The following is a 24,377-nucleotide window of genomic DNA, read 5'->3' on the forward strand; positions in this document are numbered from 1 at the left end:
TGCCGATGGTCCCCTTTAGACATTCTACTAACTGTAACTTTGCAACTACATGTAAATTAACTCTTATTAAAATTTTAGTAGACTCTAGTAGCCTGTTAGTAGACTGTTAAGGTTGGGGCAAAAAAGTTGCGCTTGAACACACCACGCACACTGACTACAGCCGACGGCCAACTAGCATATACATTCTGTGCCTTCTATGGAGAGGACATAACTCTCCCATACCAGTAGGTGGCAGAAGTCTGTATTTGGGATTCAAAAACAGGAAAAGCTAGAACTGTGGATGAGAGATGCATGGATCAGCTCTAAAGTCACCCGAATCTGCTGTTAAAAATAAATCATCCATCTGCCACCCGAGCCTATGAGGTTCTCTGGGTGCGTCTCAATCAGCGCCCTAGCTCATGAATCAGTGTATCGTGTACAAGTATCCAGGCACTGGTAAGGACGTTGATTCACTACACATTAGGACAGTAGGTGCCATAAGCCTTCACATGCTTCTAGAATTTGTGATTACAATGTGTAAACTCATACTTTTTAGAGAGCTATGACTTCTACCACATGGCCACTGTATCACCTGACCACTGCAGATTTAAGGTGTTTTCGGCTTGAAGCAGCGCTGTGCCGACCAATCGGTGTATGACATCAAAGTACTGTGAGAGGGATTTTAAAACATACATTGAGTTTTATTTACGGTAATTACAAGGGTTGGCAGAAGGATCTGGCTGCAGACAGATCCAGCAAGATGAGTACTGAGGATTTGGAAGCTGCATTTGTCAAAGAGCTTCAATAACCAAAAGCGGGGCAGTCTCTCAGTTGAGTGGCCGCTTTTGAAACCAGGAGGTTGTTCTGTGTAAGAAAGGTAGAGACTTGGTTGAACATGACTCGTTCAATTGTTTTAGCAATTAATGGAAGAATTAAGGGATACTTTCAGGAAGTCCTGGATTTATAGTGGGTTGGTTTCTTAAAGGGGTCATGAACTGGCTTTTTTATTTTTTTATACTGTTGTCTGAGGTCAACTCATTACGCTTACATGGTTTTTAACATTAAAAAACATCATAATGAATAAGTAATAGGCTATTTTCTGCCCTGGTTTTGAGTCTCTCTCATGGACCACTCGGTTTTTATGGGCGTGCCGCACTGAAGACTTGGAAGTAAACGCCCACTGCTATGATTGGATAAGTTTCGCATATTTAATGAGCTTCGGATTCCCCATCAGTACATGTGAGGCATTATTTTGAAAGCGTGTGGGAAAACGACAACCGATAATGATTCGTCTCACAGCTAGGGCTCACAAAATGTCTTTATCAAACAAACACAATGATTTATTTCTCATCCACCAGCAATTAATTGGAATGTTATTTTTATATTACTTGGCCCGCCCGATCGGGTGATATAACCCCGAACCGTGCATCACACACAGACACACACGCGCGCACACACACACACACACAAGCCAAGTACGTTGCAGACAGCATGATCAAAAACTTCCGCGATTGTATTTTTCCTTCAAATATCAAGTCAAGAGAGTGAACAACGCACATCAAGAAAGGAATGTTATTTCACTATTTAAGATGATACGTCTTTGTAGCCCGTCTGGAAAACACATAGCCCCGGGACCTTGGGCTTTGCGAGCCCTGTGACAGCGTGGTAAGTTATGTTTAGTTATGGCTCGTTTCCATTTAGCGGTATGGTTTGGTATGGTACGGTACGCATTTATTTGCGTTTCCACTGTCAAAAGTTGTGACTGGTACCAAAATGCCGAACCGTACCCACTTTTTTCGGTACCCTTCCTTTGGGGTACCTAGCACAGTGGTACGGTACTAAAGGGTGGAGCTAGACTCACTGCAGAACGCTGATTGGTTTACAGAGAATCGTCACTTGCGCGTGCGACAGGGGGATCGACAACGCAAGAGGCGCCATTTTTAAATCACAAGATTGCAAAACAATGTCGGCGCGCAGCTTAACGTTACCAGGAGGTGCAGACCTTGCTGGGTATCCTCGGTGAAGAAAGGGTACAAAGGGAACTCGATGGCATGGTGAGTAACGAAAAGGTTTTTCAGCATGTTTCTGAGAGGATGGCTACCGAGGGGTTCCAGCGGACGTCCGAGCAGTGCCGCATTAAAAGTAAAAAACTGCGAAGTAAAAAAGTGACTCACGTAAGGTGAAAGACCACAACAGCCGGAGTGGTGTTCACAGAAAGAAATGGAAGTGGTTCAATATGATGGATGCCATCTACGGACACAGAACGGCGAGTTTGGGAAGAGAAGGAGGCATCGATACGGCCACCTCGTTGCTGGAGTCGATGATGGAGTTTGTCGGTAAGTTCGTACTAGTTGTGAAATAAAGTATACAACGATCACGGTAAAGCTTACTTTCAATGCACAACTTTTGAGCAAGCCTGTTGTTTGTTTGTTTGTTTGCAAGCCAGTGAGGTATCAATCAAGATTTGCAAGCTAGCAGGACTAGTTTATACTGGCTACTTTATTAGCCAGTGGTGGACGGAGTACAAATCTAGAAACGTACAGATACCCTAATATATATTACTATTTACTATTACTACTAAACATATTCTATTAAAGATATATGGGTCTAATGATAGAGCTTAATATAAGAGCTCAGTCTGAAATCATTATGCAATAACAGAGAGATGTGAAAATATGCCCACATTCAATGGGCTTAAACAGGACAGCAATGTTGCGGGGTAAAATGACAATATTGTGCTTTGGAATGTAGTGAAGTAAAAGTTTCTCAAAATAGAAGTACTCTGATAAATATAAAGCTTGAAAAAAAATTCTTATGTACAGTAAAAAAGTTAAAATGCTTTTTTACAGTCCACCGCTGTAATTGGCTACCCACTCAGTCCTACTATGTTGTATGTTCTCTATTTGTTATCTTAAACTGTATTTTTGCAGTTTGTGTAATTAACATGACTTGTGTAACTTTTCAGTTGAGGATCCTAGCTGTCAGGAGGAAACAGAGGGACTTGATGAGATGTTGTCCACCCCTGAGAGCTCAAGTGCGCCTGCCAGTGTCAGGACATCGACACCGACACCACCAGAAACCACTGCTCCATCTACTTCGAGTGAACCCCGGCGTATAACCATCGGTAAGACTTGAATACCAGAGTGAAAAGTCACTCACTGAACATAAATTTAATATTATTATAGTATTATACAGATTTTATACAGTATAATCTGGACATTGCATCGTAGTACTCTAGATGCCTCTCCCTTATATTGGTTGGCAAAACGCAAAGGAAATTTTTTTTCCCGCTAACCAGCCAACATTCCTGTCTGTTTTGAATTTCTAGGCAAGAGGAAAAGGGGGCAACAGGATGTTGGATGTTGTTGCGGCCCTGGTCGAGATGCAGGCAGCTGATGAGAGGCAGCAGGAGTGGCTGGAGAGGATGGAGGACTGTTGTGACCGGCGCTTTGAAATGATGCTGGAGGATGCTCGTGAGGCAAGGCGGCATGAGACTGAAATAACTCCGCAACACATGGAGCAGTCTGCAAGCTTTAATCAGGCTTTCCTAGGCACACTCAGTCAGCTGGTGCAGGTGTTGAGTAGTCGCCATGACCCTGTTCCACCATCCAGCCACTAGTGCTTTTACACTTTTTTTTTTTTGCACTTTTTGTTTGCACATATTTTTTCTGTTGTTGCACAGCACTTTGTATTTAATTACCTCACATCCTATATCTTCCTTCTTCAAACATAGAACCAAACTAGAACATTCATCACAATCCATCTTATTTTCACATACTCGAGAACCTTCTTGTTAAACTTGCTATTTCCATCAAACCCAACTTTTCACTCATCATCATATAGCCCACATCATTTTTAACCATAAATGAACATAACCATAAAAAAATATATATAATGTTAAAACCTTTTCATCAAAATGACAATTATCAATTCGTATTACATTCAATCAGCTTGTTCACTCATCTTTATCTTGTTGACATTATGCTTAATCATACTTAATATCACCATATTATTAGTAAAACATTCAAAATCATTCATCAGGGTTTTCTTAAAAGTACCCTTTTTTTTTATTTCTTTTATTCTCAATGTCTTGTCCATTAAAACTCTTCACATGTAAGCTCCAAATGACTAAAATCTTAAACCTCTTAATTCATGTCATTTGGCAGTGATACTTCATCAAATCCTCACTAGCCTTATCTTGCCACTTACACCCAAAAGTGTCATAACTTTACCAAGAACTTACAAATTTCATAATCTCCCATATTACTTTAAATTTGGACTATAAAGGCCAATTTATACTTCTGCGTCGAGTGCACGCAGAGGGTACGGCGTACCCTACGCATAGACGCGTTGGATACGCCGTACCCTACGCCGTAGCCTGACGCGCACCTCTATAAAAATGTAACAACGCGTCAATTTTACGCGGACCGCAAGCGATGTGATTGGTCTGCCAGAACCCTTCCCTCAGGTCAATAAATAAATAAAAAATCTGCGATAGGAGTGTGTGTGTGTGTGTCCAGAAATTGGATGATAGTTCCTTACGTCTGCTATAACACACTATTTTGCAGTCCAGCGATTCTTTATGGTAGTAAATAAATACATAGATCCGCTGAATATAGTTTATTTATTTTCTCATTAAAACCAAAGATGTTAATCAGTAATTGTATATCAAGAACAGGGACACATTAGGGTATATTTCGTGAATGAAGTCTCCGCAACAACAATCGCTTGCTGAGCCACCGCTGCTGAAAACAGCGGCCACGAGCTCCGCCTCCGCATGGTTTCACAAATGCATTCCAGCGCCAGATCGCCTTATTTAACTTTACTAATCAACTAGAGATGCTTAATTTGTATTAGATACAACAACTCAAGCTGCAAGAAAAGCCGCTCTCTCACTGCTGCTGATACTCCGACATGAATGTACAGATTCTACACATCAAGCTGCTTCTTCTTCGGCTGTTGTCTTGATTACACCAACATGCCCGAGGACACTGCCTTCTAGTGTCTGCATGTGGAATTGCACATTGACGCAGACAACAGCGCAGAAGTATAAATGCTCACGACGGCGTCGGCTACGCGCGTAGCCTACGGCGTACACTACGGCGTACACTCGACGCAGAAGTATAAATGGGCCTTAAGTCATCATCAATTTCTTTAAAGCTGTTTTAAAATGATTTGTTCATTCATATCTATATTAACTCATAAATTCTATTTCTCACAACATTAAAGCTACACTATGTAACTTTTCCGTCCACTAGAGGTCGCCTGTTCAAAACAAAGGCGTAGTTTGATGACGCCACGTTTGAGCGCAGAATCTTGGGACATGTGGTCTTCACCTCACAGCCGGTGGAAAACAGTCAGGATAGGACTCGGGCAGAAATCATGTTCATGGATGCGATTATTAACATTACTGTAGTGAAGCAGAGCAGGACCGAGTGTTGTGGAGCTGAGCAAGGCCGCAGGAGCGATTGAAGAGCGGGACTGTTATTATGGCATAGTCGCCGGCGGGACTTTTATTATGACACGGTTGCCGGCGGCACTTCCTCTTCTCCAGTGCTGAGTGTGCAGTAACGCAGCTCTGTTTATCGTATTAGATATATCTGAGTGTGTTGAAAAGGAAGTTATGACGTTCGCTCGGCGGCTGCTATGACACTTGTTCACAATGCAGTGAGAGTAAAGCGTTTCACTGAATAAAACCGGAGACCGAGGGTGACGCAGATATGACGCAATCGACAGGCGACTCCCTCACACGCATAGCTCACACGTCCCGGCTCCTTGGTTCAAATAGCAATTTTCTCACGATTTACAAATAGTTGAAAACATTTGGGATATTCTAAGTACTCAACTGAACAAAATATATAACACTGGCCTAGTGGTTTCTGGATGTTTTACTGCAAAAATCCTACATAGTTCACCTTTAACCTTTGGGCTATTTCTCATTATTCCTCCATCAAAAATATGGTCTGCAGATGCACCATATGATCATTATTGTTTCTTATCTCTACTGCTCTGCAGAAACCAAAATATTACATTCCTCTTATCTCAATCCCAGTCACACATAAAGACTTAAAGTCACTTGCTTTTTTAACATTAATTGTGGTTCTCTATATAAATCAAAATATAATGAAAAATTTAATTAAAGTAAAAATAAAACTTTTCCTTGTTTAGAAGTTATCCCTTTGGTCACCCTCTGGCCTTTCAGAAGTTTGAGGGAGTCTCTGGATAATTTAGATAGTGACTTCAGCCAATTTGTCTCTGCCGTCAAGTCTATAACATTTACGTCTACCATTTTTATCCAATTGACATTATTTAAATTTAGGCCCTCGGTTGAATTTACACAATGGTTTTAAGGTTTTAATGGTTTTATGATGGACGGCAATCTTTAACTTTACAATTCCACTTTAACTAATCCAGAGAGTAATTCAAATCAACATCATAAATGACAAAAGTTGTCATAACAGACAGAGCGGGATATCAATCCATTTAATGCTCGTCCTGTGTTCTGGATTCCTTCAAAATTATCTTTCTTAGTTTCTCTAAAGGTTGTCGTTTACCTTAACCCATCTGTAATGGTCAAACACTCATTCCAGAGGTTAATGACACCCAATCAGGACAGAACAGTTCTAGGAACAAACATATACAAAACATAAAGTGCAGTCACACCCACATACACATTAAACATGAATTGCTCTTTCGCAAATTTCGCTTTTAGTGTTTACTCAAATTATTATTTAAACTCAGCTTTTACGTCTGCTCATTATTAATTTGTCTCTACAAAAGTCAGCTGGATTGTTTTGGTTCTTTCTTTGTTTTGTTTCAGCTTTAGCAGGGCGATAACAAATTGTACCATCCCTGCTTCCACAAGCAGTCTCTCTCTCTCTCTCTCTCTCTCTCTCTCTCTCTCTCTCTCTCTCTCTCACTCTCACTCTCACTCTCACTCTCACTCTCACTCTCTCTCACTCTGATAACCTTTTCAACAGTCCTCTAAAATGTTCCAAATATTGTTTTAGAAGTCCCCAACAACAGTTTTGCATGCATGCAATGACAAAAAAGACTTTAGTTTTCTTATAATATGCATTTATTTTTACCTGTTTTGACAGCGATTCTCAAATGATTCCTTTAGTGATTCACTTTTCAAAACCCCGCCACTAACGTGACGCTAATCTGCGGTGATTGGTCCGATGACCCAGTCAGTTGTGATTGGTATAGTCTGTGCAGATATTTTCGGAAACGGAACGCCCATCAAAGTCTTATAGTGACAGTAATTTGTTAATATGTGTCAGGAGTTATGAATATGAAAACCACGTCGGAACCGTTTGATTGTAATATGAGCCTCAGCTGATCTCATTCATAAAAAAACTCCTCTATTCTCCTCACGAAGACTCGCGACAAATCAACATCCCTCAGGGCTTTTAGTTCAAAAGTGTGCAGATGAGGAGAAATATTGATTGATTCTCATATGTCTGTGTCAAATTTCTAAACAGAGGAGTATTTTTTATTCAATACTTCCTCAAAATGCGCAGATGTATCCTAATCATGAGCGATTGAGTCTCTTATGTGCTGTTTTCATTTCATACTGGCAGCCGGAGGGCGCTCTGTGCACATGTAGTCCATGTACAGACAGACGAAGAAGATACCATGTGCCATAATAGAAGTCCATAATAAAAGCTTCCTGAGATCGCGAAACATGCAAATAGAGACATTTGACGATTAAATAAACACACAATCGCGACAATGTATGGTTTGTCTTCAAGCCACTTAGTCTTCAAATGCTCATCCTTGGGCAGATGAAAAAAGTTTGCTTTAGAGTCGCACTTCAGAACACAGGGTCTCGTCGCCATGATGTTTTCTAGTTTTCACTGGCGTCTTGGAGCGCAATAAGTGGGCGTATCGTATTCAAATAACTTGACAAGTTGACGTCATCTAGTCAGAGAAAAAGCTTCGGTCTTCTAACGATTCTTAAAAATGACTCAGAGTCGACTCTTACTTTTGAAAGAAAATAACTATATATACGGTGCACTGTCATATTTCAAAACTTTGCAGGATGTTTTTGTTCACTTAGATCTATGTTACACACTACATGAAAGGTACATTTCAAAATTCCATGATAGGTGCTCTTTAAGGTCTGTGTGTAAAAACATCTTATACCTTTTTAAACACTATGTTTTACCTAAAAAATGTCTTATTATTTTCAAGTGATGCCCTGTGCTTTTACTCATCAATATCTTCTATCATCTGTGGCACAGGCTCAGATATCAGCCTTGAGCTGGTTTCGAAAGAGAGACTCCTAGGCATTCAGGACTGGCACTGCATTTTCATAAACTTTTAACTTGTCACTCTAGCAAAGCATAAGACTTGGCTAGAGATTACATTTGTTTTCTAATAAACATCAGACATTATCCTTTTAACTCTATCCAGAAATTACGTTTTCAAATGATCATCATTTAATATTTGTCTTTTGCCCATACAATAAATTTAAACTTCAAACATCCAAATTGAGTCTGAGTTAATCTTCCAATTTTAGCCACAGCACCAGAAATGACATGGTGGGCCAGATTCAGATAAGCAAATTGTTTTATTACAGCTCAGCATGAGCTTATCTTTTGAACCCAAAACATTAGCTTCTAGGGGTTTCAACATTTTTAATACCAATTCTCCTACAGTGTTTTTACCAACATCCAGTCAAATAAACTTTATCAGAATTTTTTTTCAACAGTTAGAGGAACAGGAACATTTATTTTACATTTTTGTCAGTTAAACCCATACGTCTCTAAATATATATTTATTGCCATTCACTTTTTATCATCATTGTCTTTAATTTTGCCTCATAAATTATATTAAAATGATCATAGATCTTTCCTGTAAAAGGAATCCCTTAAGACTTTAATTTATTGAACTTATTACTACTTCATTATTTTCAATCGGTGCACCTCTGTTTAATTAAAGTCCCTCCGTCTGATTCTCTGTCTGTGTCAGTGGCTATCTGCAGCTGCTCTGAGAAGAGAGTGCAGGAGGGGAGGGGCAGATAGGACTGGCTGCTCACACATCTCTTGGCCTTTTTTGTTTTTTTTCTTCAAAAACAACTTCAAGTCCTTTACTCAGACTACACAGACCAAATCCTACATCATTTCCAGTGATTTCTGTCAATTGATCTCACAAACAATTAGAAATTAAAAATTTGTCCAGTCTTTTAGCTTTTAGCCAGTCAAGTTCCTGATTAACTTTCCAATTAGAATTAAAACCTTTGCTGCCCATTTCCTTAATAATTCCTTCAAATTTCTTTGATGTCAGGGCTTCAGAACAGAGCTGCTTACAGCGTTTGCTCTCTTTCGTCTCAAAATCTTTATCTGGACTGATCAAGTTACTGATCATGTCACTCAAATTGTTAGCCATCATTTTAGTCAAAGTTCATACTCACCTGAAATTATACCAGCAGAGATGGAGGCGGCGATCTTTAACCAACACCGCTGTGGCTTCTGCGTGATGAAACGGCAAAATACACTTATACGAAAAAGTCACTTATACTGGTCCATGCCAATTTGGGTCATACTTTACATTTTACTCAGGATCGTTCCTGATGCATCCCTGGCAAACAACCCTGAATCTATTTTTATTTTGTTTAACTTACTTTAACTTAACTGCCTAATTTTGATTGCACTTTGGAGCCCACTGGGGCCCCCTTTCTTGAGTCCGCTCCTTTTTTACTTGTGCCTAAGCGCTCTCACCCCTGGGAAATTTAACCCCTGGAGAAGCAGCATGTAATGATGACCTATGCCTAAGCGCTCTCACCCCTGGGAAATTTAACCCCTGGAGAAGCAGCACATAATGCAGCTACCGTTTTACCTATGCCTAAGCGCTCTCACCCGTGGGAAATTTAACCCCTGGAGAAGCAGCACGTAATGATGCTATCATTCACAATTATGCCTCACTTTTTCCAGCGCTCTCACCCCTGGGGACTCTGACCCCTGGAGAAGCCAAGTGAAGCGAAGTACACTGCTCCCCCTTTCCAATTTCTTCCAGTCAGACAGCCCTAACCAAAAATAACAAAAGCTTACTACCTTGTTTACTTGTTTGCCAGAGGTGTACCAAGGAATGATTGCTCGCGAATCCTCCACCAAAACTGTTGGGGACACAGTTTAGGACCCAGGACCAGTATTGACAAATGAAGATCAAGAGTCAGGAGATAGATTAATTCAAGAAAAATTTACTGAAGAATAGTTTGCAGTTTCATCAGCAGGTGCCAGCGTCAGAGTCTATCGTGGAATCGGAGGCCAGACTCTACCTTACAGAGAATTTTGCCCACCAGTTATACTGTTTACAAGGACGTTGATTACATCAACAATAACAGATGGCCTAAGCCTTGATTGACTACAGAGACCTAAAATCCTAAACATTTGTCACACATGTATAGATATGCAGGAATGGCGTCGTTTAGTTAGGATGCTTGTTGCAACACCCCTCCCAGATGGGTAAGATTGGCCTCGGACGCCGTAAAGGGTGCCTGCATGTCGGGAGGGGGGTCAGGCCCAGATCAGATAGCTCCAACAAACCTGCACAGAACACACACACATACAAGCACTAGGGCATCACACTCTAGTTAGTGTCAGTGGATTCTGACCTTTATCAAGAGAAAACCCAATACCCAAACAAAGAAACAGTCATAGCTCTCCTTCACCAGAGAGAGACATACATCCCGGCTGGAGGTCAGAACAGTCAGCTGAGGAGACTAGATTTAAAACTCCAAAATCATCATCCTTAAACTAAATATATAAAAGTATAAAATCACACAGAATTACAATCATCTTTAAACTAAATATATGAAAGCAGAGAAAGAGATACATAGATTGATTATCCTTGATTATTCAGGTTATGGAAATAATAAAAAGAAACATTGAGAAGGATAGGTGTATAAAAGAAGAGACACAAGTATCTGACCTGCCCCTTCACTTTGGACCGTATTTCATGGACTAGGCCAGGCACTGAGGAGTGAAGATTGAACCTGTGTTACTCATTAAAGAAACAATAGTTGCTAGAACTATTGTCATCTTATGCAGAGCAGGAAGATGGTGATGGTAAGGTCACTGAAATGGAAGGGTACTATCTACACGCACAGTTACCTGACAAATATTTTTAAAGTAAACCTGACTCTCCATTTTCTTCCACCCCAGATAGGGGATTTCATCTTTATTTTTTATTTTATTTTAATTTCTATTATAACTGTTATACTATATATATTTTTATTTTATTCACTTATGAATATTTTAACTTAATTTCTGTGTAAAGCACTTTGAATTCCCACTGTGTATGAAATGTGCTATACAAATAAACTTGCCTTGCCTTGAAATAAGGTAAAAGTAAAGAAGACCTTCCTTATAGCATCTAGAAACTAAAAGGAAAGGCATGTAAACAAGTGAACATAATTAAATTTGAAAATTTAATTGGATTCAACTGGATTCAGCTAAACAAAAGTGAGTAAATGAAATACAATAAGAATAGAGGAGGAATAAAGCTGAAATTAGAATTTCCTTATAGCTCTAGACAACTAAAAGGAAAGGTAAATAGAAAAGTTGATTTAATTAAATTTGAAATTTAATCAAATTCAACTTAGCTGAATAGGGACATTCAGCTTAAACAATGCAAGTAAATTAAATAAAATAAACGTAGAGGAGGGATAAAGGTGAAATTAGAATTTCCTTATAGTTTTAGAAAACTAAAAGGAAAAATAGTACTGGAGAAGCTGATGCCATCAGGCCCAGCATTCTCTGAAAAATTCTCAGGGGTTTGTTGGTTCCGGTCTTGAACGCGCATGCGAGCTGCTGTGTAGTAAGAGCGCGCTCGTTCGATAGCAACGCCCTCATTTGGGCAGAGTCTAAAATTGTTCCCAGGAAGGAGATTTTCTGCTTGGGAAGCAACTAGCTCTTGGCTGTGTTTATTCTGAGACCCAGGCATTCTAGACGACTTCCGTGTGGTGCGGAAGAGAAAGAAAACTCATTTGTTTTTTATTGAACTCGTCGTCACAGCGGCAGAATGCAGGGGAGCGCGCATTAGAGCAGGCTCGCTGTTTACACTCATAACGTTCACGACATTTAAAACAACATTTTTCTCCCTGGCCGGAACCAAAACGGGCTGTGAGGAGAGAACTCTGAGTCTTTTGGTGGGCGGACCAGCCTGGCAGCCTGGCAGCCACCCAGACGCCCTGCTCTGACTGCGCCGCCCAGGCGCCCTGCTCTGACTGCGACGCCCTGGCGTCCTGCTCTTCCCGCGCCGCCCTGGCGTCCGGCTCTGCCCTGGCCGCCTGAACTCTGCGGGCCGCCCTGGCCGCCTGAACTCTGCGGGCCGCCCTGGCCGCCTGAACTCTGCGGGCCGCCCTGGCCGCCTGAACTTTTTGTTTTCCCCGTCCCTCCCTGGTCTGTTTCCCCCGTTCCTCCCTGGTCTGTCCTTCCCTGGTCTGTCCCTCCCGTTCCTCCTTTGTCGGTCCCTCCCGTTCCTCCTTGGTCGGTCCTTCCCGTCCCGCCCTGGTCTGTCCCTCCCGTCCCGCCCTGGTCTGTCCCTCCCGCCCCGCCATGGTCTGTCCCTCCCGCCCCGCCATGGTCTGTCCCTCCCGCCCCGCCATGGTCTGTCCTTCCCGCCCCGCCATGGTCTGTCCCTCCCGCCCCGCCATGGTCTGTCCCTCCCGCCATGGTCTGTCCCTCCCGCCCCACCATGGTCTGTCCCTCCCGCCACGCCATGGTCTGTCCCTCCCGTCCCGCCCCGCCCTGGTCTGTCCCTCCCGTCCTGCCCCGCCCTGGTCTGTCCCTCCCGTCCCATCCCGCCCTGGTCTGTCCCTCCCATCCCGTCCCGCCCTCCCGTCCCGCCCTGGTCTGTCCCTCCCGCCCCTCCCGCACCGCCCATTTTTTTTTATAAATAAAGCCTTATTTCTGCACTTGAGTCCTCGCACCAGTTTCTGCTTGTTTGGACGTGACAATTTTATACAATTTTGTTTTTATGGATATTTTGATATATTTGCTCTAAAACATAAAAATGATATTGGATGATTTTCAGATTGTAAGGCACAAATGTTATTTATAGTCTGTATCTATAATTTTTTTGTTTAATGTCCTATACCTTTGAAAGTGTTGTATATGCATGCAAATGTTATGCAGATGAGGTTTTGCATAATAAAACTAGATGTTGTAAGCTCCATACAGGGAGTGCAGAATTATTAGGCACGTTGATTTTCTGATCATATTTTTTTTCCAGGCACATTTGACCAATTCCACACCACAGTAATCCTAATAACTACTATTGATTTAGTATTTAATAATGTATAAGTGATATATAATTGTTCATGAAGGCTGGAAATGAAAATCACCTTATATTCAGGTGTGCAGAATTATTAGGCATGTTTTCTTTTACAGATAAATTGAGCCAAAAAAGAGATTTAACTCAGACTGAAAAGTCAAAAAGTATTAAATGCCCATGAGAAGGATGCAATACTAATGCAATACTAGACATTGCAGTTAAGGCGTGACCATTGGACAGTGAAATGCTCGTTGGGTCTGCAGGATCTGACAAAAACAGGTGGTGAAGAAAAGACACCTGTTAACTGCAAAAGAATTAAGAATTAAGGTGAAGAATTAAGGGTGAAACCATCAGGAACCCTTCTGAAATCTGGCAGTACGTTTTGGGAGTTCATTTTAGTCCATCCTGAAGTCCGTTTTGCAGAGATGGACTAAAAATGAACTCCCAAAACGTACTGCCAGATTCTGGAAGATGAATTCTTCAAACAGTGGTACTAGAGGATGTGGTGCTGGTCCTTCAAGAGTCATTCTCAACCTATCTGTCCATAAAGCCTATAAAAAAACCTTCTTCATGTATTTTACAACACTTCAGCTTGTGATTCTTATCTAGTGGGGGTCATTTTTTAGGATTCTTTACCTAACTGAAGTCTCTGAGATCCTGACACCTTGCACTTCTGGAGACTCCAGGTAGGTTGCAGCTTTGGAAAATGGATGCGCTGGAGACTAAAAGGTTCCTGATGGTTTCACCCTTAATTCTTCACCTTAATTCTTAATTCTTTTGCAGTTAACAGGTGTCTTTTCTTCACCACCTGTTTTTGTCAGATCCTGCTGACCCAACGAGCATTTCACTGTCCAATGGTCACGCCTTAACTGCAATGTCTAGTATTGCATTAGTATTGCATCCTTCTCATGGGCATTTAATACTTTTTGACTTTTCAGTTTGAGTTAAATCTCTTTTTTGGCTCAATTTATCTGTAAAAGAAAACATGCCTAATAATTCTGCACACCTGAATATAAGGTGATTTTCATTTCCAGCCTTCATGAACAATTATATATCACTTATACATTATTAAATACTAAATCAATAGTAGTTATTAGGATTACTGTGGTTTGGAATTGGTCAAATGTGCCTGGAAAAAAAATATGATCAGAAAATCAACGTGCCTAATTATTCTGCACTCCCTGTATATGGTGATTTATACAGGGATTTTTGCGCAGGTTCTGGCAAAATCTAGCGTTTGTGCATACGTACACTTTTAGGATGAAATCTATGGAGAGTTTTATAAATGAGGCTCCAGATCCTTCAGATTTCCAGCTCCATGTTAGTGCTTTTTCTATTCAGTTCAGCCCACTCATTTTCTATATGGTTCAGGTCAGGGGTCTGGGATGGCCATGGCAGAAGCTTCATTTTGTGCTCAGTGACACATTTTTGTGTTGATTTTGATCTTTGTTTTGGATCATTGTCCTGATGGAAGATCCAACCACAGCCCATTATAAGATTTCTAGCAGAAGCGTTCAGGTTTTTATTTTTTATCTGTTGGTATTTGCTAGAATCCATGATCCCATGTATTTGAACAAGATGTCCAGGACCTCCAGCAACAACAAAAAAAGGATCACAACATTAAAGATACAGCAGGATATTTAACTGTGGGCATGGGGTACTTTATATCCCTGTTTGCACCAAACCCATCTGGTGGGTTTGCTGCCGAACAGCTCTTTTTTAGTTTCATCTGACCATAGAATCCGGCCCCTTTTGAAGTACCAGTCGTGTCTGACAGCTGAAACCTTCCCAAACAACTTGTGGTTATGTAGGTGCTGTTAGGTAATTATTCTAGGCTTTCTGACCCAAAGACTCAACTAATCTCTACAATTCTCCATTTGTGATCCTTTGAGAGTCTTTGGCCACTCAAATGCTCCTCAGCGTGCATTAGGACGATATAGACACACGTCCTCTTCCAGGCAGATTTGTAACATCATTAGTGGATTGGACCTTCTTAATTATTGCCCTGATGGTGGAAATGGGGATTTTCAATGCCTTAGTTATTTTCTTACAGCCACTTTCTATTTTGTGAAGCTCAACAGTCTTTTGCTGCACATCAAGTCAAGTCACCTTTATTTATAAAACGCTTTTAACAATGCAGATTGTTTCAAAGCAGCTTTACAGTGATAACAGGAAAATAATGCAACAAAATTTGTTTCGGATGTACAGCCGCTCTGGAGAAAACAGTGATGTCATTGTCCAGCTCAGTTCAATTCGCATATAGTGTTAAAGTCAATGCAGGCAGATCAGTAATATTGTTGAATATTTAGTGTCCCCAACTAAGCAAGCAAAAAGCCAAAGGCAACAAAAGTGACACTGGCAAGGAACCAAAACTCCATCAGGTGACAGAATGGAGAAAAAAAACCTTGGGAGAAACCATGCTCAGTCAGGGGCCAGTTCTCCTCTGTCCATTGAACGAACAGTGTATGATTATGATTCAGGCAGCATTAAAGGTTAGAAGTCAGATTGGATCGGAACATTCAGAATATTTAATCCAATTCCATCTGATTGATCTTAAGATCGGAGTCAACATGCCGGATGGCATCAGATACTATAGAACTATATATATATATATATATATATATATATATATATATATATATATATATATATATATATATATATATATATATATATATATATATATATATATATATATATATATATATATATATATATATATAACTATATATAGACATTAGAACAAAATTTTGGGGTTTTACTCATTGTGATGAATGATTAAGGGAATTTGGCCTTTGTGTTTCCTCATATGTATACTCCTGTGGAACAGGAAGTCATGGCTGGACAATTCTAGTCACCCTGGTGTGCTAAAAACCACGTAAATATGAATGGGAATATACTTCAAAGAATTTCTAGGAGTGCCAATAATTGTGGCCAACATGCATTGGAGAAAAACATTTATTTTATAATGTGTTACCCCTACTTTCAATTGTTTTACTTAAATGAAAGTTTCAAATTTTTTGAATGAAAGATTAAAAGGATAAACAATGCAGATTTATTTTCACAGCCACCTTTGCTCATATTTACAAGATCTATCTATTCAAATATATACCCTGTACAATCATGCAAAATACTAGAATACTGTAACAAATAATACTAACACTTTTTTAGATAACTTTACTTAATGTCTAACAATATGTTGATATGTCAGTTTGTTTGAAAAATCTAGTAATCTGTAGCCTACTATTCACATACTATGCCTTTGTTACTTTGTTAAGATACATTTTGTTAAGATAAATTGATTGGTTTGAGTGGGGTACAACGGGGCTAAAGGCCTACCTTAAGAAAAAAATAGCTTTTTACAATACTCCCATAAGCCCTGTTTCCACCACCGAAATTACCCGGAAAACAATTTGTACCAGGAACTTTTTTTACAGGAACTTTTTTTCCTCCCAGACCTGCTACTGTCTGCGTTTCCACTGCGGTCTAAAGTACCGTGAAGATTAGGCAAATTAGTCCGGTGATGTAGGACTGTGCGCCACTGCTCCTCCCAGTCAGCGACGGAAAGTAATCCTTTTAGTGCGACACTGTCTGCAACAATAACAAGTATAGAAGAGATTCAAGCTGTGCTGCTTTTGTGGGTTATGTATTGGTTTACTAAAGAGGTAATTAACAAAACAGCGGAAAAGAGACGAGCACAGATACTAAAGCATATTCTGAAAGCTCGTAAAGCTAGATTTAAAATAAGTAAACGTATGTAATTATCAGCTATTGCACATTGACCGTGAGATGGCTCAGACGAACGTGCGCCATTGGACAGAAAGAGCAAGACTGATATTTACTCAGAACGAACCTCGCAAAAGACTTTTAAAAATGCCTTTTGAAATAAAATGCTGCGTGAACTCAATCAGCATGTTCAGTGCCCAAGTCCCACCCCTGAAAGTTCCTGAACTTTTAATAGTACTACCTCGCGAGCAGGGCCGTTTGGAGGGGGAAATATTTACCCAGAACTTCATTTAGACCCTGGTTCCTACGGTCGAAACGCACAGACTACCACCCCAAAGTTCCTAGTTCCTGGGGAAAGTTCCTGCGGTGGAAATGCGGCTATGGTGTATGATTGCAGAAAGAATATATATGTTTGTATTGAACATTGATGAAGCAACTGATTTTGTCTGAAAATAAATTATAAGTCTTATAAATGTTTGAGGTGTTAAAGGGGCCTTTTACCCCACCCGAGGCAAAAAGCTCACCAGCACAGGGCAATAGGCACAGTATTGATACAAATACTTTCTAAATAATGTTTTTAATTATGTTTAAGTTAATACTTTTTCAAAACAACCACTTTAGCAAAGATTGTATTATTTTCAATTTATTTGGATAAATAAAATATTTCATTTTTGTGAAATTTGTAAAATATGTTAATATAAATATATTTTAAAAATACGTAAACAAAATTAATTAAAAAAGTACAGATTCTGAAAGCAGTGAAGGAGATCCCATAATTTATTATAGATTTACAGTAATAACAATAACTTATATTTTATCATATGATATGATTAATATCATATTTGATTGGATTATTTCATTATAATATGGGTATTATCTCTAAGGTGGACACCCAATTTATGTGATATTTACCATCTGAATCTATCCATGTCATGTCAACAAATGTCATCCAGAAAGTCATCCAGCTGTTCATTATCATGTTAATTATTATGCCTTTTGCCCCAACAGCAGGTGCGCCTTTTACCCCAAATACCATACTTTTACATATTCTTCTAAAAAGCTGTTGACACAAACTGTTTAATTAGCTTGAACAAAATTGAGAATTATTAACAAGAGTTTTTCTCAAAATATAAACATTAATTTTAGCGATTCTCATTTGCTACTTAAATCTATAAAAATTTTAAAAACATAAAATATTAGATCAAACTACCGCAGAATCCACTTCCGCGATAGCATCAAGGATCACACAAATTTACACGTGTATCTTGAAAAGCGTATGTCTTAGAAAGTGCTGCGACAAGTTTTTTGTGCCATCTAGTGGTTTAGAGAAAAATAAAATCAAAGGCGCCTTTTCCCCCCAAGCGCCTTTTTGATTTACTCAACCTCATGTCGTTCCAAAGATTTCATTCATCTTCGAAACACAAATGAAGATATATTTTTAATGACATCTGAGAGATTTCTGTCCTTCCAATGACAGTCAACGTAACTACCACTTTGACACTTTAAAAATTTCAGAGATTGTAAAACGAATCCATAATAATTGAATGGTTGTCCACATTTTCTGAAGAGACATGATTGTTTTATGTGATGAACAGATTTAATTTTTGTTTTCATTCACATTTAAATATTGAACAGCAAACATAAACAGAAGCGCAACCATACTTGCTTGACACGCGAGAACAAACCTCATTGGTTCTTGTGGAAGCGTGCACTTCCGTTTAGCATAACTGATGTGTATGCGCTGATGAATGCTTATATGTGAATAAAAGCCTAAAATCATATAAAGTGATACATTTTCTTCAGAAAATTTTTACTAAACCACTCAACTCATATGGATTAGTTTTACGGTCTCTTTATTAACTTTTTGAAAAGATTAAAGTGGTAGTTGCATTGACTGTCAATGGAGAGAGAAATGTCAGACTTCTCTTAAAGGGGTGATTAATTGAGAAATCAACTTTCCTTTGAGCCTTTGATATATAAAAGTTAATCGTGTTAGTAAAAGTTTCGGAGCTGAAAACTTCCTTGTTAGTCAAAGAAAAGCTTTTATTGACACCAGGCCCAGCAAACGCTCAATCTCAAAATATGTCGTCAATTGACGTCATAGAATGCAGAAGCGCCACCTCAAGCCCGCCCACTGACTCGTGGAACTAAACGGGTCGCGCTTCCGAGCAATAAACATGCTGGTTCGTTCGCTTCATTTGACCGCAGAATCGATTGTAAACAAGATACAGGTCAAGACTGGATTAGCAGACATATTGAGATTAAAACACAATGCTGTGCCTTCTATATTGGATCCGACAGGAATGGTGCAACACACTAATGTGAGTAAAACAGGTTTTTTATATGTGTTAGTTTTGCATTGTTACAGATCGTTTGACATCTATTGATTACATACCTTAGCACGCTGTCACAGGCTCCTTTATTTGAGGTGTTATTGGTTCATTCATGATCAAACTCTGACATGTAACGTTATGGGCCAGGGCTCGCAAACCAACGTCCCGGGGCTATGTGTTTTTCAGACGGGCTACCAAAACTTACCACCGGCCTGCCGATGGGCTATCTTAAATAGTGAAATAACATTCCTTTCTTGTGCGCGCGCGCGTGTGTGTGTGTGTACGGTTCATGGTTATATTCACTGATCGGGCCGGTCAAATAATAAAGAAAATAACATTCCAATCAATCGCTGGTGGATGAGAGATTAATCTTTGTGTTTGTTTGATAAATATTTTTTTTTTGTGCATTTCCCCAGACGCTTTCAAAATAAATGCCCACATGTAGGCTACTGAGGGGAGCTGAAGCTCATTAAATATGCAAATCTTATCCAATCCTAGCCGTGGGCGTTTACTTCCAAGTCTTCAGTGCGGCACGCCCATAGAAACCGAGCGTTTTTTTAAGAGAGCCTCAAAACCAAGGCAGAAAATAGCTTATTAGTTATTCATTATGATGTTTTTGAATGTAAAAACCACGCAAACGTCATAAGTTGACCTCAGACAACAGTATACATTTTTTTTTAAAGCCAGTTCATGACCCATTTAAATATCTTTATTTGTGTTTTGAAGATGAATGAAAGTCTTACGGAATTGGAACAACATGAGGGTGTATTACATATCTGTCTGGCTTAAGTTGTGTTTTTGATTCTGTCACATGTTCCTTTGTTCATTTTCCCGCCACTCCTGTGTTCCCATGGTTACCCTCATTAGTTTATTTGTCCCAGCTGTGTCATGTCTATCAGTAATTCACCTGTGTCAAGTCAATTACCTTGTTTGCCCTGCATATTTAGTCTTCAGTTCTCCCTCAGTGTTTGTCCATCGACATTCATGTATACCGGTGTTTCTGAGTGTTCCCTGTGAGTTTTGTCATTAAAGTTCCTGTTCCAAGTTCTCCTTCACCTTCATGAGTTTTGAGTTACACTAGTTTTGTAACAGGGTGAGTAAATGATAACAATTAAAATTTTTGGTTGAACTAACACTGGGGGTGGGTTGCACCAACAAGTATTACATTAAACTCAGTTTAGAGCTAATCTAGGATAAATTTGGTGCAACAGAATTATTAGATAAACCTTGATTTAATCTAGATTTAAGATTAATCCTTGTTGGTGCAACCCACCCTGGGTGAACTAACCAGAGATCGTCACCACCTTTCTGGCTGTGTTGTACATGTGTGTAGCTGTAAAATAGGGGAGCGTGTATAAATGTATGAGAAATGAATGAGAAATGAATGAGACAAATAAATGAGAAAACATAGTGCCAAAGTAAAAAAATCTCTGGAAGATATTACTGAACATGTATTTAACCATAGCAAATGTAAATTTCTTACTTAAGTTTAGTTTTCATCTCTGTTTTTTTGTGTTTATTTAAAACTAGACAAATCCGATATTTCAATCTTAAATCTGTTATTTAACAGTTTAGATCATTCTTTAATGCTGATCTAACCAGCAGAAGACACAAGCCGCGATTTAAATCCCAGTTGCGCAGATGGGGTGCGTTGTAACACTGCGTTACAATGTGCCCCTATTAGAAATATGCCATTATTTTCTATACTTTTATGAATTCTTTTGAGAACCCATGAGAAAAGGGTGAATAATGTCTGAGAGTTAATGTTCAGAAATGATTAATTATTATTATGTTTTGAACTATGCTGTATAGCTGTATTTAGCGATGTGTTTGTAGTAACTCAAATGCTTTTTCAGCTGCCGCTGATTCCTTACCCACAGCTCGACGGGGTGGGAGGGGGAAGCGAAGGCCAGCACCAGCAATCAGCACAATAGAGATCCTTGTGCTCAGGACCCCAAATGTCTTCTCCTCTCAGTGAGGACAGTCTGGTTTATCCAGTGCCATCTCGTCGTGGGAGCGACCCAGGCACAAGACGCACGTGTTGTGTCCTGCTTGTACAACATTCCTTTAGGGCCATCTTCCTCATCACCGAAACGCTGAAGGGGAGGGGTGAAATGAGGGGTGAAATGAGCAAGAGGAGGACTTCAACAGCAAGAGTTGTATTCCGACAGCTTCTTCTTGATGAAGAAAGATTATAAGGTAATGATGGACCTGGTGAGATGCAAGTAACATAGACTGTATGTCTCCTCCTCAGGTTTCATGGCTCCAGAACTACTACAGAAAAAAGAGTATGACTACATTGTAGACTACTTCACTCTTGGGGTCGCTCTGTATGAGATGGTTGCTGCCAAGGGACCTTTCAGGGTTTGTGGAGAGCAGGTAAACACACACATGTTTACACTTTAGCTCTCTGTTATGGGGCCTTCACACTGACAGCGATTTGCTGTGACAAAGCTGAAGTTATTGATTATCAAATGAGAGCAATTTGAGGTGAGCTCAACTTTACACAGTTTTTTTTTCTTTCTGTATCATAGGTGGACAACAATGAAGTAACACGCCGAATCCTAAATAACCCTGTCTCATACCCCCCAACCTTCACTAAGGAGCTCTAAGACATCTGCGAAGGACTGATGGAGAAAGATCCAGACAAGAGACTTGGCTTTAAAAACAATGAGTGTGCTGACCTGAAGAACCAGTCCTTCTTTAAAGAGCTCAACTGGGGGAGACTAGAGGCTGGTATAGTCCATTAGATGGAAGAATATGCATCATAAACTGCTTATGAAAAAGTACCATGGTATTAATATGGTTTTTAGGACATATTCTTTGAAGTACCAGTATGTAAATATAATGGTATATGAATATGGTTATCATAAAATTATAAGATAATATACACTGTTATAATTATTATAATTACACTGTGCCATTGTAATTCAGGTATTATAATTTAAACAGTTTGAAGAAAATTGTCTTTTTTTTTTTTTTTTTTCATCTTTCACACAGGTATGCTTCCTCCTTTTGTTCCGGATCCTAAAATGGTCTATACCAAGGACATTGATGTGGGAGCATTCAGCACTATCAAAGGTGTTGTGATCAACAACAAAGACGATAACTTCTACAATGAGTTTGCAACTGGGAACGTACCAATTCCATGGCAGGAGGAGATGATCGAGACAGGCGTGTTTGGAGAGCTTAACATCTGGGGACAAAACGGAAAACTCCCGAATGATCTGGATTCCAACTATGTGGAAGCGAAAGGAGGGGGGTGCTACTGTGAACTAGAAAGAAGCAAAACACAAAACGAAAAAAAAAGAAACTGATGGGTGCACAGGAAATGATTCATCAACAACAAAGGCATGAATTCTGTGATCGAATAATGATTGTGCAACTCAAAAGGTCTCCACATGTAGATGTGGACACATAAGCTTCTTAATTGTATTGTAAAAAATATATATTTTATTTTTCTGATAGGGAAAATGCTAAATTATTATAATGTACAAGAGGTAACGTTACTGAACGTTATATGTATTTGTATATTTACAGTTTCATGAGGGAATTTTTGGTCATGAGGATGTTGCCATAAAAAGAGGAACTAAATCTAGTATAAGTAAATCGAAGGAACCGAAAAAGTAACACATATCAGTTTACATGTCATAGAGGAAGTGAGATCCTTGTTTAATTTTTGTGGTTAAAATATATATATATATATTTTTTTTAGACATTTCAAAATATACTCTGTTTACTGTTTGTCACATTTGGTTGTATAGCAGATAGCAGTCTCATTATAAACTTCACAATAAAATAGTTTGATGTAGGAAAATAGAGTCTTTTGCTTTTATGGTCAGCCTGGAATCAGCTGATTTACTGAAATATTAAAATGGGAGTTTTCAGTTTTTAAAGCTGAAGCAAGACATGAAAATTTGTGCACTTTTTGTGGTTTCCACAGGAACTCTTTGTATAGCTCAACAATATTTTAATATAATCCATCGATGAGGCATAATTGAAGTGAATGACACTGATTATCTCTTCATCACGACACCTGTTAGTGGGTGGGATATATTAGACAGCAAGTGAACATTTTGTCCTGAAAGTTTGTGTTAAGCCCTATTCGGACGGTAATTGTTTCTCGTGCGGTCATAAGGTATATTTTATTTATAGGGGCTAGTCAGTGATTTTATTGCCATCCGAATCCAGAATGTCAGTGTTTTTCTCCCACCACCTGCATAAAAATCCCCAGCCGAATTACCTACTGTTTTTTTGACAAACACCATGGTCGTGTGGTCATTTAATTGCCGTCCGAATCCACATCTGAGTTTTCAAGAATATATCACTTCAAAATTCACTGTTTTGCAGAGCACCATATGGTTGCGCGTCACTGTAATTTGGGTGAATTTTAAAGATCTAGCTTTTTTTTTTACTGAAATGCTGGCAAGTATTTACAAGAGAAATATATTTCATTACCGCTCAAAAAATAAAAAGATGAAAAGCACGTAAACATTTGAAATTGGCCGTTATTACGGCAGCAATTATACATGTTAAAATAACCAAGGAGCTTTATGTTTACCTCATGTAATTAAGAGGCTGTATTCTGCTCATTTCTATGTGGAATAAAATTACATCCTTTATTTTGAGATAAAATACAAGACAGAAAACCATTTTTAACTAGCCTATAATGTCCATCTATATTTCTTCCTATTTTTAAACAGATTTAAATAATTGAATAATAATTAGGATATTATTTTCCTATTATTGAATTAAATATGCATTTATTCTTATTATACCAAGCATATGACATTTTATTTACAGCATACAATCATGTTAATGACCACGTGAGCAGCGCGTTCCCAGGTGCACAGGATCACAAAACTCGCTCCTCCACCGTGAATAAATCACCATCCAAATGCACAAGGTTTATCACTGAGGTGGCATGCAAATGTATTTTTAGGTGAAAAACAATTACCATCCGAATAGGGCTTTAGAAGCAGAAAAAAATGGGCAAGCACAAGGATTTTAGTGAGTTTGACAGCATCTTGTGGGGTGTTCTCGGCCTACAGCGGTCAT

At 39.3% G+C, this 24,377-nt stretch overlaps 1 protein-coding gene across 1 annotated transcript; it reads left to right on the forward strand.

Moving 5' to 3' along the window:
- Window positions 1–2,215: 2,215 nt before the first annotated feature.
- On the forward strand, window positions 2,216–22,740 carry grk1b (G protein-coupled receptor kinase 1 b; the record flags this gene model as incomplete). Its single annotated transcript, XM_079814191.1, is given in 8 exon segments — window positions 2,216–2,315; window positions 2,945–3,027; window positions 3,308–3,560; window positions 21,574–21,698; window positions 21,854–21,928; window positions 21,932–22,055; window positions 22,320–22,581; window positions 22,713–22,740. Coding segments are annotated over 8 exon segments (1,050 nt in total).
- Window positions 22,741–24,377: the final 1,637 nt, after the last annotated feature.

The sequence above is a fragment of the Gobio gobio genome (genome assembly GCF_949357685.1).
Source record: "Gobio gobio genome assembly, chromosome: 4".
Lineage (NCBI taxonomy): Eukaryota > Metazoa > Chordata > Actinopteri > Cypriniformes > Gobionidae > Gobio > Gobio gobio.